We start from the raw sequence: 20,379 nt of genomic DNA on the forward strand, positions 1-20,379 counted from the left end.
TAGCATGCCACCAAAATAAAATCAGTTCTTCAGCACAGATGATATAATATAATCATAAAAGCAACAGAAAGTCATAACCACATAGTATCTATTCTCAAAAGCTGCTCTCTCTCTCCTTTTCCAATGACTACCAAAAAAAGGAAGCTATATAAAAGTTGGGTGGTGGTCATATTATTTTTGACAAGAGCACCAGAACCAGTCAATAGAGAAAAGATAGTCTTTTCAACAAGTGATGCTGGAAAAACTGGATATGCACATGCAAAAGAATAAAATTGCACCTTACCTTACACCATCAACAAAAATTAACTCAAAACAGATCAAAGATCTAAACCTAAGGGCTAAAACAAAAAAAACAGTTATAAGAATATATAGGGGAAAAGCTTCATGATAGTAATTACTTCTTGGATATGACACCAAAAGCACAGGTAATCAAAAGAAAAAAGAAACAAATCTGTTTACATCAAAAATTAAAAACCTTTGGACATCATAGGACACATCAAGAAATGTGAAAGGCAACCGAAAGAATGGCAGAAAATATGTCATATAGCTGACATGGGGTTAATATCCAGAATATATAAAGAACACTTACAACTTGACAACAGCCTGATTTTAAAATGGGCAAAGGAAGTTCCCCAAAGAAAATATTTAAATGGTCAAAAAGCTTAAGAAAAATGTTCAACATCAGTAACCACTAGGGAAATGCAAATTAAAACCATAGCAAGGTATCACTCCACACTCCACAGAATAGCTATCAGAAAAACAGAAAGTAAGTGTTGGCAAGGATGTGGAGAAATTGGAACACTTATGCACTGCTGGTGGAATGTAAAATGGGACAGCTGCCAAAGAAAACAGTGTATCAGTTCCTCAAAAAAAAATTAAATGTAGAATTGCCAAATAATCCAATAATTCCAGTTCTAGATATATATCTAAAGGAACAGAAAGCAGGATCTTAAAGAGATATCTGTATACCCACGTTCATAGCAATGTTATTCTTAAGAGCCAAAAAGTGGAAGCAAGCCAAGTATCTATTAATAGATAAATGGATAAACAAAATGTGACAGATACAAAGGAATTTTATTCACCCTTAAAAAGGAGAAAATTCTAACACACGCAATGACATGAAAGACCTTGAAGACATTATGCTAAGAGAAATATGTCAGTCACAAAAGAGCAATCGCTGTATAATACCACTTATGTGAGGCACCCACAATAGGCAAATCCACAAAGACAGAAAGTAGAAGTTGGCTGCCAAGGGGAGGGCACAGCAAGTTACTGTTTAACAGGTTTCAATCTAAAAAGTTTCAATCTAAATCTAAGTTTCAATCTAAAAAGAAGAAAAATGTTCTAAAGATGAATCAGGGTGATGGTTACACAACAATGTGAATGAGCTTTAACACTATCAATCTGTCCCCACCCAAAAAGGGTTAAAATGGCAACTTTTACTAAGTATATTTTACCAGAATAGAAAAAGTTAAAAAAAAAAAGTTGCTTGTTCTCATACCCCCCAAAAAGGAATATTTATCAATATGTTGCTCACAAACTGAACCTGTCTAGGGTTCTGTCCTGTCCTAGCATCTTAGAAATGTGAACCATGAGGATCTGTGGGATAATTTCCTATGATATTAGCAAATCTGATTCAGAACTCCTTAATCTGACATCTTTGGGATAACAACAGTATATCTTTACCCAAAAGCACTAATATCTTTTTTTTTCTTTAGTTTCTACTCCTCAGTTTTGTGGCACATAAAAAACAAAAGTATTTAATGACAGAATATTTCAATTACTGTTTAAATTAAGGTAATAGGTAAGAAAGCATTACAAAATGTTCAAATATACTATAAAAATTTCATATAACAGTATTAATAACAATTAATTAGTTAATAAAGAAACAACCAGAGCACAACTCTCAGATCAAGTAACAACACCCAGTCATCCTCTTATGAGGAATTAAACAACTACTGTAGCTTACTTTTTTTTTAAAAGATTTTATTTATTTATTTGACAGAGAGAGATCACAAGTAGACGGAGAAGCAGGCAGAGAGAGAGAGAGAGAGAGAGAGGGTAGCAGGCTCCCTGCTGAGCAGAGAGCCCGACGCGGGACTCGATCCCAGGACCCTGAGATCATGACCTGAGCCGAAGGCAGCGACCCAACCCACTGAGCCACCCAGGCGCCCTGTAGCTTACTTTTTGTTTACTTTCCCACTTTCTTTACATTTCACTATCCACTAATTAATTATTCAAGAATTTTAAAAAGTTTCTCTGAAGAAATTTTACTGTCTTATATTCCAGATACTCATATCTACATGAATCCTGTTGTATAACTCAATCTAAACTTTGTGAAATCCTTAAAATGTCCTAAAACACTTAAAAAAAAAAAATTCAAAAGGGCCAATAAAGGGAATCATTTTAAAATAAATTCTATTATGTATAAGTTATGGGATTAAAAATTAGTGATAAGAAGACTCAACTCTGTTACCTTTCTGTGCCTGTTATCCAAGACAGAACATCAATTTTCCCACATATGAAGATTTTCCTGATGAAGAGCTATACTACATAGCAAGATTCTTATCATTTAACACATATGCAAGTAAGATAACATAATGATACCTGAGCAAAAAGGTAGGCCATGACAAAGTCGTCAAGAAGAGGAGCTTCAGCACCTCGAGATATCCCATACCGATAGGTTCTGTTGCTGCCGTTACAATACCAGTAAGGAAAGTAAAATCTAGGAGACAAAATATTCAATCAGCCTCAAATAGTTAAAATGTAAACAAAATGTGTATGTACAACCACTTCCAGCATACTGAAAGGTATTATCCCATAACCAGAAAACACTGCTAACACTGTTAAATACAATTTGGGGACAAAAGAAAATCTGAATAAGACCATAATAATGTAGACAGAAAATTAAGAAACACAAGTGTAAAATCAATATGCTGCCTGCTTCTATGTGCAGAATGCAGAAGCAATAATAGGAAACAGAGAAATACAGAAATAAAATATTAAAAAATTTTAATATTAATATTAAAATAATAATATTAAAATAATAATATTTAAATATATTTAAAATAATATTAAAATAATATTAATATTTTTGGATTAATACTTATATTAATCCAATAATATCAGTAAAGGAATTTGAAAAAATACTAATTTGGCATGAAAACAAATAATTGCTTCTTCCTTTAAGGAATGGGGGTTATCATGGTAAGGTATCACTTCATACTAGTCAGAATGGCTAGTGTCAAAAAGACAAGAAATAACAAGTGCTGGCAAAGAAATGGAGAACAGAGACCTTCCATGCACTTTTGGTAGGACTGACTGTTAACTGGCATGGCCACAATGGAAAAGAGTGTGGAGAGTCTCAAAATAAAAACAGAAGTACCATACACCTGGTTGTATAATTCCACTACTAAGTATTATCCAAAGAAAATGAAAACACCCAATTTGAAATGACATAGGCACCCCTATGCTTACTGCAGCATAATTTACAACAGCCAAGATGTGCAAGCAACCTAAGTGTCCACCAAGAGAACAATGTATAAAGAAGGTATGGTGTATATACACAATGGATTATTACTCAGCCGTAAAACAGAATGAAATTTTACCATTCACAACAACATGGTAGACCCAAAGGGTATCATGCTAACTGAAATAAGTCAGAGAAAGACTAATATCATAGTTCACTTACATGGAGAATCTAAAAAGCAAAACAGATTAACAAAAAAGTTAAAAAGGAACAGACTAATAAATACAGAGAAAACCAACTGGTGGTTGTTGGGGGAAGGAGAGAATAGGTGAAATAGGTAAAGGGGAATTAAGAGGTACAAACTTCCAGTTGTAAAATAAGTAAGTCTTGGGGATGAAAAGTACAATATAGGGAATAGAGTCAATAATATTGTCGTAACTTTGTATGGTGACAGATGGCAACTACAGTTACCAAGGTGAGCATTTTATAACGTGTATAATTGTCAAATCACTGTGTTGTCTATCTGCTGCTAATATGTCAGTTACACATGAATATAAATGAATGAATGAATAAAATAGGTTAAAAACTTGTCCTTCAAAGAAACTAAAAATATTCTATATTGCTTTATTTACACCTTTACTGAGATAGTAATTCACATACCTTCAAGTTCACCCATTTCAAGCATACAATTCAATGTTTTTTACTATATATCTAGCACTGTACAAACATCCCCACAATCTAATTTCAGAACATTTTTATCCCCACTAAAAGAAACTTCATACCTATCAGCAGTCACATCCAAATCACCCCACCTACTCCCCAGCCCTGAATTCCCACTAGTCTCTCTATAAATTTGCCTGTTCTGAACATTTTATATAAATGGAATCATATAATATGTGGCCTTTTCTACCTTCTTTCACTAAGCATATGCTCAAGGACTATCCACCTTATAGCAAGTATTAGCACTTCATTCCTTTTTATTGCCCAGTTAATATTCCTTTGCTATTGTGGACACTGCTGCTAAGAACTATATGTACAACTGTGTGTGTGTGTGTGTGTGTGTGTGTGTGTTAGTCCTACATACATACTTAGGGATGGAATCAATGTATCATATGTTAATTCTATGTTCATCTTTTTGAGGAACAGCCAAACTATTTTTATTTTTTTTTCCTAATCAATCTCTTTTTTCTCTTTTAAAGTTTTTTTTTTTAAGATTTTATTTATTTGTCAGAGAGAGAGGAGGGAGAGTGAGCACAGGCAGACAGAGTGGCAGGCAGAGGCAGAGGGAGAAGCAGGCTCCCTGCCAAGCAAGGAGCCCGATGTGGGACTCGATCCCAGGACGCTGGGATCATGACCTGAGCCGAAGGCAGCTGCTTAACCAACTGAGCCACCCAGGTGTCCCCAGCCAAACTATTTTTAAAAGTGGCTGTACTAGTTTCTATCTTCAAAAGCAACACATGATCATCTCAATAGTTCACATCCTTGCCAACACATGTGGAGAGTTTAGCTAAGTTAATCTTTGGTATTGTTGCCTTGGCATCCATTTTGTTTAGCTAAGAGGGCTGTGGTGACCTTAAACTGACAACAGCCCCTCATGCACATGCATGCCCTAGAGAACAGCCTACTGAGTCACAGGCAAATACAAGTTTCTGATACAGCTTCCTAACAATCTCCCCTGTCTCCCAGCACCTAACCCTTACTGAAGTCAATAAGTCAACAAGACACCCACGTGGCTTATCAAAGACCAGCTCTTTTGGCTTGAACTAAATTTGGAACCCCAAAACTAAAATTGGAACCCCACTCACAAACCCTAGTAAAGGCATGTGCCCTGGGTCCTGTGTCTCTGTACTCTGCCTTGATCTCCCCATATGGAACCTGGAGGCCTGCAGGTACTTCCTCCAGGACCTGTGAATAATAAACTTTTCTACTTTGGTTTCTCTTGTGCTCTGTTGTTGAAGCAAGGCTCACTATCTAGCATCCTGTGCTCTACGTAAAAATGGATAATTTGAGGGGCGCCTAGTGGCTCAGTCAGTTAAGTGTCTTCCCATGAACTGTCTTAGTACTCTGGTCAAGTATCAATCACCATAATATCAGGGATTACGTCTGCACTCTTAGTTCTGTTCCACTAACCTATGTACTTATCCTTAAACCAATACCACGCTGTCTTAATTACTACAGTTGTGGAGTAAGTTTTGAAATTAGGAAGTGTAAATCTTCCAACTTTGTTCTTTTTCAAGAGTGTTTTGACTATTTCAAATCCCTTTGATATTTTTATATGAATTTTACCATCAACTTGTCTATTTCTGCAGTAAAGACATTTAGGATTTCAATAGAGACTACTAACTACACAGATCAATTTGAGAAGTACTTCCATTTAACAGTATTAAGTCTCCTGATCCATAAACATGAGCTATCTTTCCATTTAGGTAAGTGTTTCTTTAAATTCTTTCAATGGGGCGCCTGGGTGGTTCAGTCAGTTAAGCAGTTGCCTTTGTCTCAGGTCATGATCCCAGAATCCTGGGATCCAGCCCCATGTCCCGCTCCCTGCTCAATGGAGAGTCTGCTTCTCGCTCTCCCTCAGTTGCTCCCCTGGTTTGTGCTCTTGCTAGCACTCTCTCTCTCTCTCTCAATAAAATCTTTAGAAAATAAATAAATTCCTTCAATGATATCTTACTTTTCTCAATGCATAGTTTTTGCACTTCTTTCGTGAGGCTTATCCCTAAGTACTTCTTCAAACGCTGTTGCAAATGGAACTGTTTTCTTAATTTCACATTTGCATTGTTTACTGCTAGTGTAGAGAAATACAACCAATTTTTATATATTGATCTTCTAACCTCCAACTGACTAAACTCACTTACTTAGTTCTAATAGTTTATTAATTCCTGAGGATTTTTTTTTAACAAATTATTTATTTAGGGGGAGGGATGGACAGAGAGAGAATCCTCAAGCAGGCTCCGCACAGAGTGTGGAGCCCAACTCAGAGCTTGATCCTGGGACCCTGAGATCATGACGCAAGCCAAAATCGAAAGTCGGACACTCAGCCAACTAAGCCACCCAGGTGTCCCTCCTTGGGATTTTTTTATATGCAAGACCATATCATCTGTAAATAGAGATTGTTTTACTTCTTTGCCAATATGCATTTTATTTTTTTTCTCTTTTCCCTGGCTAGAATCTACAGTCTAAGGTTAAAAAGAAGTGGTAAGGGCGCCTGGGTGGCTCAGTGGGTTAAGCCGCTGCCTTCGGCTCAGGTCATGATCCCAGGTCCTGGGTTCGAGCCCCACATCGGGCTTTCTGCTCAGCAGGGAGCCTGCTTCCTCCTCTCTCTCTGCCTGCCTCTCTGCCTACTTGTGATTTCTCTCTGTCAAATAAATAAATAAAATCTTAAAAAAAAAAAAAAAGAAGTGGTAAGAATAGGTATCTTTTGTGTTGTTCCAGATCCCTGGAAGAAAGCAATCGGTCTTTCACCATCATGGATAATATTAGCTTTGGCATTTTTGTAGAAGCACTTTGTGAGACTGAGGAAGTTCCTTTCCATTCCAACTGCATTGAGTATTTTTATCATAATAAGGTGTTGGATTGTGTCAAATGTTTTTCTGTTTCAATGAGATGATCATGTGGTTTTGGTCCTTTAATGAATACAGTGCATTATAGTGATTGATTTGGGGATATTACAGCAACCTTATATTTCTTAGAATAAATCCCACCTTGTCATGGTATTTGATCTTTTTTAAATATTGCTGGATTTGGTTTGCTAGTATTTTGACCTGACCTATAGTTTTCATTTCTTCTGGATGTCTGCCTGGATTTAGTATTAGGGTAATACTGAACTCACAGAATGAGTTAGGAAGTGTTCCTTTCTTTTCATTTTTTTTTGTGAATAATTGGTATTAATTTTTGTTAATGTTTGATAGAATTTACCATTGAAGCCATTTGGGCCCAGGCTTTTCTTTGTGGGAATTTTTAAAAATTATTAATTTGATGTCTGTACTTATGAGAGGCCCATCAGACTTTCTGTTTCTTCTTTTGGCAATTCCTAGTTTGTTCTTTCTAGCCATTTGTTCACTTCATTTTGGCTATGTAATTTGTTGGCATTCAATTGTTCCCTGTGGTCTTTATTTCTGTAATGTCACAGTAAATGATGTTCTCTCCTTGATTTTTAATAATTTCAGCTTCTTTTTATCTTAATCAATCTAGCTAAAGACTTATCAATAGTGTTGATCTTTTCAAAGAACCAACTTTTTGTTTCTTGATTTTCTGTTGTTTTCCTTCCTCTTTCTCATTTATTTCTACTCTGATCTTTATTACTTCCTTCCTTTGACTTGCTTTGAATTCTACTCTTCTTTTTCTACTTTTTTAAGGTAGAATACTCTTGATTAGAGAACTTTCTCCTTTTTCACCATAGCTGTGCACAGCTATGAATTCTCACTTAAGCACTGATTAAACTGTGACTACAAGTGGGCATGTTCATTTTTAGTCCTATCATAGTATTTTCTATTTTCCCTTGTGATTTTTGTCTTTGACTAAGTAGTTATTTAGAACTGTTGTTAATTACCACATATTACTGAATTTTCCAGTTTTCCTTCTGTTAATGATTTTGAAATTAATTCCACTGTGGTCGAAGAACATACTTTGTATTACTCCAGTCTTTTAAAACTTAATTGAGACTCATTTTGAAGACTAACATGTGGTCTCTCCTACAGAATGTGATTGTGCTATTGATGGGTGGAGTATTCTATATAAGCACATCTAGCTGGTTTACAGTGTTGCTCTAATCTTCCTTTATCTTGCTGATCTTTTGTCTAGCTGCCCTATCCATTACTGAAAGTCATATATTGAAGTCTTCAACTACTAATGTGGAATTATCTATTTTTGCCTTCAATTCTGTCAGTTGTTGGCTTAATGGACTCTGGAGTTCTGTCATCAGATCCAAATTATAACAATTATAAACAAATATTATGTTTTCCTGACTCATTAACTCTTTTATCATTATAAAAAGTCCCTTCTTTGTGTGTAGTAACAATTTATTTTTCAATCAATCTTGTCTGACAATATTGCTGCGCCAGCTCCTTTTTGGTTACTGAGGGTCTGTTATATCTTTTTCAATCCTTTACTTTCAGTTTACCTGTGTGTTTTAATGTAAAGTGTGCCTCTTATAGACAGCATGTAGGATAGGAAAAATACATGAATTTGATAAGAGAAACAATTTTTAATTCTTTTTTTTTTAAAGATTATATTTATTTATTTGACAGAGAGAGAGAGATCACAGGTAGGCAGAGACGCAGGCAGAGAGAGAAGGGGGGAAGCAGGCTCCCTGCTGAGCAGAGAGCCCGATGTGGGCTGAGCGGGAGGCAGAGGCTTAACCCACTGAGCCACCCAGGTGCCCCCAATTTTTAATCCTTTTGTTTGTTTGTTTCCAATTTTTAATTCTTTTTTTTTTTAAATTTTTTAAAAGAGTTTATTTATTTGTCAGAGAGAGAGAGAGAGGGAGAAAGAGCGAGCACAGGCAGACAGAATGGCAGGCAGAGGCAGAGGGAGAAGCAGGCTCCCTGCCGAGCAAGGAGCCCAATGTAGGACTCGATCCCAGGACACTGGGATCATGACCTGAGCCGAAGGCAGCTGCTTAACCAACTGAGCCACTCAGGCGTCCCCAATTTTTAATTCTTAAGAAGAGGTTAGCAAACTCTGCTTCACAGCCCCATTCTGGTCCACTGTTAAGTTTCTACAAATAAAGTTTTATTGGAACACAGTCATGCCCATTCATTTATTTACTAGTCATGGCTGCTTTCACACTATAATAACAGAACTGAATAGTTAGAACAGAGATGATATAGCCTAAAATATTTACTACTGGTCTTTTACGGAAAAAGACTGTAGACCTCTGCTCCACAGACCTTTTCAAATCAAAAGATACTTACTAATTGCAGAAAGTATAGTCATTACACAGAAAGTGAAAAAATATTCTTAGTAAGATACTGATATTTTATCAATCATATGTAGCATGTTAGCATGCTTCTTTTAAATACAACTTTGTAAAGTCTTAAACCTGCATAGAAGTCTTACATAACTTTGGATAGATTTAATCCTAGGTACTCTGCATTTTTTGTTGCTACTAGTTATTTTAAATGACCTCTTTTCTGTATGTGGAGTATAGAAATAGTTGATTTTTTAACATACTGATCATATAGATCTAGCACTCTTCTGAATGCTTATTACTGATGCCTAAAGTTGCTTACATTACCTATGTTAACAATCATATCATCTCCAAAAAATGACTCATTTCTTTGTTCACAATTATTAAATATTTTATTCATTTTTCTTGTCTTACTGTACTTGTTAGGAACTCCACTAAAATCCTAAACAGAAGCAGTGGTGGTGGCTTTCTTTGTTTTCTATCTTGTTTTTGATTTTACAGAGATTGCTTCTAACACCTTACCATTTGAGAATATTATTTGCTACTTGCTAAGGCTGTTTCTCTTGAGTCTTAGTTTTTTTTAAGGCTTCATTTTTTCCCCTTAAGATCATGAAGGAGTCCAAGTGCTTTTTTACTGTGCCAACACTGACGCTGCAATGGAATGAATCTATTTCATAAAGCCACAGATCAAACTTATTTCTTTGTTTTAGCCTTTTGAGTAGAAAAGCATCTCTGGATTGCTCTATATTGGTACTACAGATGTCTATAAATTATGAAATGAATTAATAATAGGAGTCTGTAAATAAACACTGGCAAAATTATATAATTCCTTCACTTCAACTTTAAAAATTAAATTATTAAAAAGAGATGTGAGATTATATTTTATTGTACAAAACACTGAATTTCCTGGGAAACTAACAATATTCCAAACACTTGGGATTTTGTTAGTAAAGGCCATTCTCATCATTTAAAAATTTAATTTATAATCATAAGTGGTAAAGTAGCATCACTCTGAGCACCAGAAAAGCTCAGAGCAGTCTAGTGAAAAACTATATAAAAACATGTCTTCTGGTGGACAAAATATCTTTTTTTTTTAAATTTTTTATTTTTTTCAGCATAACAGTATTCATTATTTTTGCACCACACCCAGTGCTCCATGCAATCCGTGCCCTCTACAATACCCACCACCTGGTGCCCCCAACCTCCCACCCCCCACCCCTTCAAAATTCTCAGATCGTTTTTCAGAGTCCATAGTCTCTCATGGTTCACCTCCCCTTCCAATTTCCCTCAACTCCCTTAATATCTTAAATGAAGTTCTGGTCTCTATTATGAAGTACCTTGCAATTTAAAAATATGTTTGATAATTTCTCTCACTTTGCCTTTTCACGATTAAATGAATCACTTTATTGGAGAAAGTACCTTATTCTGTAGAGTACATTGTGCCTGGTTGATTCATCTATATGGAAGACATGGTTGGGCGGATACCAAATCCTTTCTGTTTCACTCATTAAAGCAAACATACTATGATACACTGGTGTGATTCCTAGGAAAGAAGTAGAAAAAGAAATGATTACAGATACCAACAAGTACATTTATATAACATCCATTAATTTGTAATGGCATTAAAAATAACAACTCTTAATCAGCACAAATGCAGTAGCAGTTGATATCTTTTGGTTCAACATGACTTACAACTGAATTCTTAATTAAATCTTTTTTCCCTACATTTTAAAATATGACTGCTGGAACTATTTCAGATTTTAAAAAACATCTTAACCAATTTTTTTAGTTTTCTTACACAGAAAGGTCGATTAAAATTTGTGTGTAGTTTTAATTGATAATAAGGGTATCAACTGAAATATTTAGAGGTCACTGGATATGTTTAAGAGACTAGCACAGCAGTTTTATTTTTAAATGTCAAATTTTACACAGTGAGCTAGTAACTATATCTTCTGCACTACTTAAACTTACAATGAAAAATTCTGAAAAACAATCTGAGGGTTTTGAAGGGGCGGGGGGTGGGAGGTTGGGGGATCCAGGTGGTGGGTATTGGAGAGGGCACGGATTGCATGGAGCACTGGGTGTGGTGCAAAAATAATGAATACTGTTACGCTGAAAAAATAAAAAAATTTTTTTAAAAAGGTGAAAATAAGAAAAAAACAAAAAAATAAATACAAGTCTAAAAAATAAAAAAAGAATTTTAAATGTCAACTTAAATTGCAAGGGTATGTGATGTTTTTCAAAGATATTTTTAGGAGATATATTAACAAAGGTTTAAAGGCTATTGAACTTTTAATTTTTTTATTTTCATTTTTTTATTTTTTAAATTTATTTTTATTATTTGGCAGAGATCACAATTAGGCAGAGAGGAAGGCAGAGGGGGAGGAGGAAGCAGGTTCCCTGCTGAGCAGAGAGCCTGATATGGGGCTCGATCCCAGGACCCCGAGATCATAACCTGAGCCAAAGGCAGAGGCTTAACCCACGATGCTACCCAGGCACCCTGGCTATTGAACTTTTTAAGAAAATATATGAAACAGCAAAGCCACACAATTAATTAATGCACATTACTTCCCAGCACACAGAAAACACACAGTCTTCTAAAGTGCTAGAGAATAATCACACAAACCATGTTCTTTAACTACACTTCAACTAAATAAAAAATGAATATTTAAAAAATATTTAAACCTATATATTTAAAAACATATGCCTCAAAAAAACCCCAAAGTATATTTATTCTAATAATGTTTTCATTCTTTTCCACTGTAAACAAAAATGACACCAACTTGACACACTAACAACAAAGATTAAAATTTTTTTTTTAAAGATTTATTTTATTTATTTATTTGACAGACAGAGATCACAAGTCAGCGAGAGGCAGGCAGAGAGAGAGGAGGAAGCAGGCTCCTCACAGAGCAGAGAGCCCGATGTGGGGCTCGATCCCAGGACTCTGGGATCATGACCTGAGCTGAAGGCAGCAGCTTAATCCAGTGAGCCACCCAGGCGCCCCAAGATTTAAAATTTTTATTAAAATTTTCACAACTGCTTACTCCTAGATGTGTAATAATTTCAGTAAGTTACACAATATAAAAGTAACTTTTAAACTGCATCCTTGCATTCATTCTTGTATTTACACACATTTCTAAATACCTCACAGGTCACAGGAGAAATTATAACAGAAACTAAAGAGTATTTATAATGAACGATGATTAATAACATGGATTAAAAATTAAGGAATAGGAGCACCTGGGTGGCTCACTAGGCTAACTGGCCGACTCGGTTTCAGCTCAGGTCATGATCTCACAGGTTGTAAGACAGAGTCCCATGTTGGGCTTTGTGCTCAGCATGGGGTCAGCTTGAAGCTGCTCCCTCAACGTGCATACACACTCTCTTTCTCTCTAAAATAAACAAATAAATGTTTTTTAAAAGATTAATAAAAATAAAATTATGGAATATAACTAAGCTGATACATAAGAGGGAAAATTATAGCTTTAATCCAATTATATCAGAAAATAACAGAATTATCTGCTATCTAACACTACATTACAAAAAAAAGCAACAGCAGAGGGGCACCTGGGTGGCTAAGTGGGTTAAGCCTCTGCCTTCGGCTCAAGTCATGATCTCAGGGTCCCCAGATCAAGTCCCACATCAGGCTCTCTGCTCAGCGGAGAGCCTGCTTCCTCCTTTCTCTCTGCCTGCCTCTCTGCCTACTTGTGATCTTTGTGTTGAATAAATAAATAAAACCTTTAAAAAAACAAAAAACAAAAAAATCCAACAGCATAATCTCTAAGAGAGCTGAAAGAATGTGAAAGCATAGAAGTTAACAGAATAAAGATTCAGTAAAGAGAATCAACAAAATAAAAGCTCATTATTTGCATTGACCAACAAAATAAATAAGCTTTTGTCAAATCTGAGCAAGGAAAAAAAACAGATAAACCCTAATGATTTTTTAAAGTATAATTATAGTTATGAAGACAAAAAGAGAATAGATAATGCCAATAAATTTGAAAATGCAGACAGACAATATTAAAAACATATATAACTTTAAAAAATGGATTCAAGAACAAAAAACTTCAAAAGGAACCATAATATATTCATGTAAAAAAAATAAAGAAGAAGAAAGGAAGGGGGGGTAAGAGAAGTAACAAGAAGAAAGGAAAAAACACAATTAGGCCCAGAGGAAGTTTATATGTAAGTTCAATGAAACATGAAAGACAATTCTAATCTTCTGTATACTATTATAGAAAAAAGAGAGAGAGAATAGGGAAATTGACATAATTTGTGAGTTTAGTTTGACTATGACACCAAAACCAGCCAAACATCATAAACGAACAGACAGAAAAACCCTAAACATTTTAATTATCAGCAACCCAAATCCCATAACATTTCTTTAAAGAAAATTAAGACAAAGTTCATTTGTCTTACAACATTTGAGATGGCTTAACTGGAAAAATTAATGTAATTCTTCATAACAATGAATCAGAGGAAAATGTGAAAATGGCAAAATAATACATTTGAAAGGCTGTGTGGTGACTACACTGATATGTATTATATTCTTCTATAGAAAGTATTACATTAAATATTTTATAATAAAAAATCAGGATTAAAAATGCAAAATAAAAGTGAAAATGGCAAAAAATGGATATAAGTTAGTCACAACAGAGCAATTATAAGAGTAATAACTAATAAACATGTGAAAGGAGGTAATATATAGTATTGAAGAAAATGCAAATCAAAATTATGTAATAATCACTTTATACCACTCAGCTAGGAAAAATAGAAGGGATAACATCTAGGGCTGATCAGATGAGGTGAAAAGGGACTATGTTACATAATTGCTAGAAATGTCAACTTTTCAACCCAGCAATGTACTCCTAAAAGTACAGTAGAAAATGTAAATTCAAGAGTAGAAAAATTTTAAAAATATGGTAGTGCAATCCATGGAGCAGAATATTAGGAAACTCAATAAAAAGAATTAATGCAAAAGTGTGTGGCTTGTGGGGCACCTGGGTGGCTCAGTGGGTTAGGCCTCTGCCTTCAGCTTGGGTCGTGATCTCAGGGTCCTGGGATTGATCCCCATATCGGGGTCTCTGCTCAGCGGGGAGCCTGCTTCCCTTCCTCTCTCTCTGCCTACCTGTGATCTCTGTCTGTCAAATGAATAAATAAAATCTTAAAAAAAAAAATAGTGTGTGGCTTGAATAAATTTTTCACAATATAAGTTTTCATGATAAATGCAAGAAGCATAAAATATGATTCCAAATATAAAATAATAACCTCAAAATCCTAATGACTGTGTGCATAGGAGGGGAGGGGGATTACGTTTCCATATATGATATGATATATTTATATGATCAAGGAAAAAATAATAGAAGGATATATAAGAGATTACTGCCACAGTTACTAAGATGGGATGAAGAGAAAAGAAAGGTTAAGAGTCCAGTAGAGAAAAACTTCTTAAAATTTTTGAATTATGTTATGTTAGTCACCATACAGTACATCATTAGTTTTTGATGTAGTGTTCCATGATTCATTGTTTGCATATAACACGCAGTGCTCCATGCAATACGTGCCCTCCTTAATACCCATCACCAGGCTAACCCATCCCCTCAGTCTCTCCCCTCTAAAACCCTCAGTTTGTTTCCCAGAGTCCAAAGTGTCTCATGGTTCTTCTTCCCTCTGATTCCCGCCCCTTCATTTTTCCCTTCCTTCTCCTAATATCCTCTATACTATTCCTTAAGATCCACAAATAAGTGAAACAATTTAATTGTCTTTCTCTGCTTGACTTATTTCACTTAGCATAATCTCCTTCAGTTCCATCCATGTTGATGCAAATGCTGAGTATTCATCCTTTCTGATGGCTGAGTAATATTCCATTATATATATGGACCACACCTTTATCCATTCCGTCTGTTGAAGGGGATCTTGGTTCCTTCTACATTTTGGCTATTGTGGACACTGCTGCTATGAACACTGGGGTGCATGTGACCCTTCTTTTCACTACATCTATACCTTTGGGGTAAACACCCGGTAGTGCAATTGCTGGGTCATTAGGGTAGCTCTATTTTTAAGTTTTTGAGGAACCTCCATACTATTTCCCAAAGTGGCTGCACCAACTTGTATTCCCACCAACAGTGTAAGAGGGTTCCCCTTTCTCCACAATCTTTCCAACATTTGTTGTTTCTTGCCTTGTCAATTTTTGCCATTCTAACTGGTATAAGGTGGTATTTGCCTGATGGCTAATGATGTTGAACATTTTTCCATCTGTTAGCCATATGTCTGTCTTCTTTGGAGAATGTCTCTTCATGTCTTCTGACCACTTTTTGACTTATTTGATTTTGGGTGTGGAGATTGAGAAGTTCTTTATAGATCTTGGATATCAGCCCTTTGTCTGTAGTGCAAATATCTCCCCCCATTCTGTGGGTTGTCTCTTTGTTTTGTTGACTATTTCCTTTGCCGTGCAGAAGCTTTTGATCTTGAGGAAGTCCCAATAGTTCATTTTTGCTTTTTTTTTCACTTGCCTTTTTTAGGCAAGTGCTATGGCCTTGAAAGAAGTTGCTGTGGCCTATGTCAAAGAGGTTACTGCCTATGTTCTCCACTAGGATTTTGATGGATTCCAGTCTCACAATGAGGTCTTTCAACCATTTAGAGTTTATCACAATGGTGTAAGAGAATGATCAAGTTTCATCCTTCTGTATGAAAAGATTCTGTCCAATTTTCCCAGCACCATCTATTGAAGAGACTGTCTTTTTTCCATTGGATTATTTTTTCCTGCTTTGTCGAAGATTAGTTGACCATAGACTTGAGGGTCCATATCTGGGCTCCCTATTCTGTTCCATTGATCTATGTATCTATTTTTGTGCTAGTACCATCCTGTCTTGGTGATCACAGCTTTGTAATATAGCTTGAAATCAGGCAACGTGATGCCCCCAGCTGAGAAAAAACTTTTTTTGTTAATTTTTAAATTTTTTTTGAAATTTTTTTCTCACCATAACACATACCCTCCCCAATGTCCATCACCCAGCCTCGCCATCCCTCCCACCCTCCTCCCCTCCAGCAACCCTCCGTTTGTTTCCTGAGATTAAGAATCTCTAATGGTTTACCTCCCTCTCTGATTTCATCTTGTTTCATTGAAAAATCTTTTTTTTTTTTAAAGATTTTATTTATTTGACAGACAGAGACCACAAGTAGGCAGAGAGGCAGGCAGAGAGAGAAAGAAAGGAGGAAGCAGGCTCCCTGCTGAGCAGAGAGCCCGATGCGGGGCTCGATCCCAGGATCCTGAGATCACGACCTGAGCCGAAGGCAGAGGCTTAACCCACTGAGCCACCCAGGCGCCCCTTGAAAAATCTTTTTAAAAAAGAATTCACTGGGGCAACTGGGTGGCTCAGTGGGTTAAAGCCTCTGCCTTCAGCTCAGGTCATGATCCCAGGATCCTGGGATCGAGCCCCGCATCGGGCTCTCTGCTCAGCAGGGAGCCTGCTTCCTCCTCTCTTTCTCTCTCTGCCTGCGTCTCTGCCTACTTGTGATCTCTGTCTGTCAAATAAATAAAATCTCTTAAAAAAAAGAATTCATTAAATAAAAATGGTAAGTCCTCACGTCAAAAGATATTGATCAATACCGAGATAAAAGCTGATCATGTAAATCACCTTGAAACTATAGAGAATGATGGCTTGTCATTCTCCGAATTTTAAAATAACCATGACAGAAAATAATGCCATTCAAATAACTGGAGAAATAGTTATTTTACCCAAATACTATTTTGATCTAGGCTAATTATGTACTAAAAAATATTTTAAACTTGAAAATTTGAATAACATCATCCAGTCAATCAGGGAGTTAGCATGGTAATCTCACGTCTCAGAGCCTTGCACATATTATTTCTTTTATCTATCTATCTACAACCTCACCTCTCCCCATGAAATGCTTCACATAGCCAGTGTTCTAGGTATATAAGAGACAAAGCAGAAGATTAAAATGCCCAGGAAAGGGCCCTAATGGACCTGATACAAAATTGCCTTGGGAAGAGAAAATACTGGGAAGAAAATCTTAACAAAAAAATAGCATTTAGTTTAAATGTAATCATGCAAACAAAATTGTATATGGAACCATTACTCTAAGCATATGATAACAGGGATTTTTTTTAAAAAGACAATGGTCATGATTTTCAAACAAGAGCACAATCATACAAAGTGGGAAAAGTGAGTTTGTATCGATGAATCACTAGTATTTTTTAAAAGAATGAATAATGATTCCTTCAAATTGGACTGCATACCTTAATTACAGGTATCAAAATAGGAAAATGAATGGATCTATATAAATTGGCACAAAAGGGTCAGAAAAAAAGGGGATACACACCAAAAATAAAAAAATAAAAAATAAATAAATTTAAGTCATCCTGCAAACAAATAACAAAACATAGTGCTTACAGTGATGTTTAGTAACACTGATATCTTATTCCAAAATGGCAATTATACATTAATACTTATATCATTCTTGGTTCATGTTAATTGGGTTGAAAAAGCAATGACATTGTATTGGAAACATAGATTATATTGAAAAAATAGGACTACACAGAAACCTCAGTCATTTTAACTCTTTCCCTATACACCAAGTCCAAATTATTTGTATTTTTATTTATTAAAAGCATTTTAATGTGATTATTTTCCAAGCCATTATCATTACTGAGATTCCGTTCCATATCATTCTAGAGCAAGAACAGTCATCATATCTGATCAATATCTGTTAATATCAACAGAGTCCCTATTCCATAGTAAGTACAAGAGGGCCATAGGAAATACAAAAATAAAAATAGTGCCCAACTTTAAGGATCTCACATTGTAGCAGATGACTCAGAGATCCCACTGGGGAACTACAATTTCAAAGGGTAAGTGAAATGATAGTAAAGACCATAAGAAAACAAAGAAGTACAGGGGAGAGATGAAAAATATTCTTTGCTTGACCAGATTTTAGCAAGGCTCCTCTGAATCCTCCCCAACAAGGCTCATACATGTTCTTCTGCACAGAACCAAGTTTTAGCAAGAATCCTGCTAAGTCCACTGAGTAAAAGTTCCACACTTTTGATATCTAACCCCTATTATCAACCAGATGATAACTGAGCACCTTGGCCTAACTATGGCAGAATCGTATTAGGCTGGTTGACCCAGAATCCCCCCAGACTTGATGTCTACTCTTAGTAATTTTCCATTCACCAATGCCCCTGCTGATCTTCTTCCTTGGCTATAAAACCCGACCCGTTCAGGCTGTAGTCATTCAGTCAAGACCACTTCTATACTGGAATATCCTCCCAATAAAATGGTTTATTAAGTAAAATTCCTTTTTTTTTTTTTTTCACTTTAACTTCTATTCAGCTCTGGTTTTAACAGAGGTAAAAACATTTATCAAGAGAGTCAAATGAAGGGGCGCCTGGGTGGCTCAGTGAGTTAAGCCTTTGCCTTCAGCTCAGGTCATGATCTCAGGGTCCTGGGATCAAGCCCCGCATCAGGCTCTCTGCTGGGCAGGGAGCCTGCTTCCCCCACCTCTCTGCCTGTCTCTCTGCCTACTTGTGATCTCTCTCTCTCTATCAAATAAATAAATAAAATCTTTTTAAAAAGAGAGAGAGAGAGTCAAATGAAGTAAAGACTTCAATGAAGGCTTCTGAAGAGATAATGTATAAACTGAAAGCACATTAGGATTTAGCTCTTCTATGTAATTGTAAGCAGAATACATAAAATGTATATATTCATAAAGGATCTGCTGTAAATGCTCCTGAAGCTAAAATAGCTAAATAGAAAAGAAAAGAGAGGTGTTATACAGCATAGAACTACAGACAGGAGGAGCATATAACCTGGCTGGATCAAGACAGGTTTGGTTTGTCTGCTGTTCCAGCATAATCATTAATAGCCTATCTTTTCACCTCGAAAGGATCCCAGTTTATTTTTTTTTAATTTTTTTTTTTTAAGATTTTATTTATTTATTTGACAGAGAGAGATCACAAGTAGACAGAGAGGCAGGCAGAGAGAGAGAGAGAGAGGGAAGCAGGCTCCCCGCTGAACAGAGAGCCCGATGCGGGACTCGATCCCAGGACCCTGAGATCATGACCTGAGCTGAAGGCAGCGGCCTAACCCACTGAGCCACCCAGGCGCCCAGGATCCCAGTTTAAACAGTGATAATCTATATACCATTAACTTAGAGTCTGATATGAGTCAAGTCTGAGCTCGGCCATTTACCAGCTAGGTAATCTTGTGGTAGTTAATCTAAGCTTATACTTCATCAACTAAGATTAAGGACAGAAAACTGAGTTCATAAGATAGCTGGAAGGATAAAATGCTATAATCTGAATAAAGCACTTGGCAAAGTACATGGCACATAACATGGGTTCCACTGTAAAGATCCCAAGAGTATATCCTAACTGGGTTTCATAAACTACATAAATAAATAGGGTTTTTTGTTCTCTCTAACTGAATAAGCTAGAATGAGCCATATCAGTACTTTTCAAAATTTAATGTTTATCCCTATAACAACCTGGAGACTGTCTTTTGGCTTCCACGGTTTTTGCTGAAATCCTTGAAAAGCATGGTTTTGTTGAAAAAGATAGTTTCTTATTCACTGATTCTGGGATGGGCCTGAGATACTGCATTTCTAACAACTTCCCTGGTGATATTGATACTACTAAACCGTGGACCAACAGATGGATTTAACAACACACAATATACTATAGAAGATAGAATTAGTCAACACAATAACAAGTCAACAGAAAGCACCCAAATTGAAGGACAAGAAAATAACAGAATGGAAATAACTGAAGAGAGTATAAAAGACCTAATTTACATGTAACTGAATAGCCCAGAATTTTCCAAAGCTAAACAGATACTGACCTACAAATTCAGCAAAATCAGAGAGCCCAAAGCAAAATAAAGACAACGAAAACAACATATAGGTACACCACAGTCAAACTGCTAAAGATGAACAACAGAAAGAAAAATCTTAAAAGTAACCAGAGTGTAGA

At 36.0% G+C, this 20,379-nt stretch overlaps 1 protein-coding gene across 2 annotated transcripts in view; it reads right to left on the reverse strand.

Moving 5' to 3' along the window:
• The window catches only part of JAK2 (Janus kinase 2), a 139,887-nt gene that overhangs the window by 60,707 nt on the left and 58,801 nt on the right, over positions 1–20,379 (reverse strand). For both annotated transcript variants that reach the window (XM_047700910.1, XM_047700909.1), the window contains exons 4-5: positions 10,800–10,923; positions 2,608–2,725 (exon numbers count right to left, since the gene is read on the reverse strand). In XM_047700910.1, coding sequence (XP_047556866.1) covers positions 2,608–2,725; positions 10,800–10,923 — 242 coding nt within the window. The remainder of the gene's footprint in view (positions 1–2,607; positions 2,726–10,799; positions 10,924–20,379) is intronic.

The sequence above is a fragment of the Lutra lutra genome, chromosome 13, assembly GCF_902655055.1.
Source record: "Lutra lutra chromosome 13, mLutLut1.2, whole genome shotgun sequence".
NCBI classification, from domain to species: domain Eukaryota; kingdom Metazoa; phylum Chordata; class Mammalia; order Carnivora; family Mustelidae; genus Lutra; species Lutra lutra.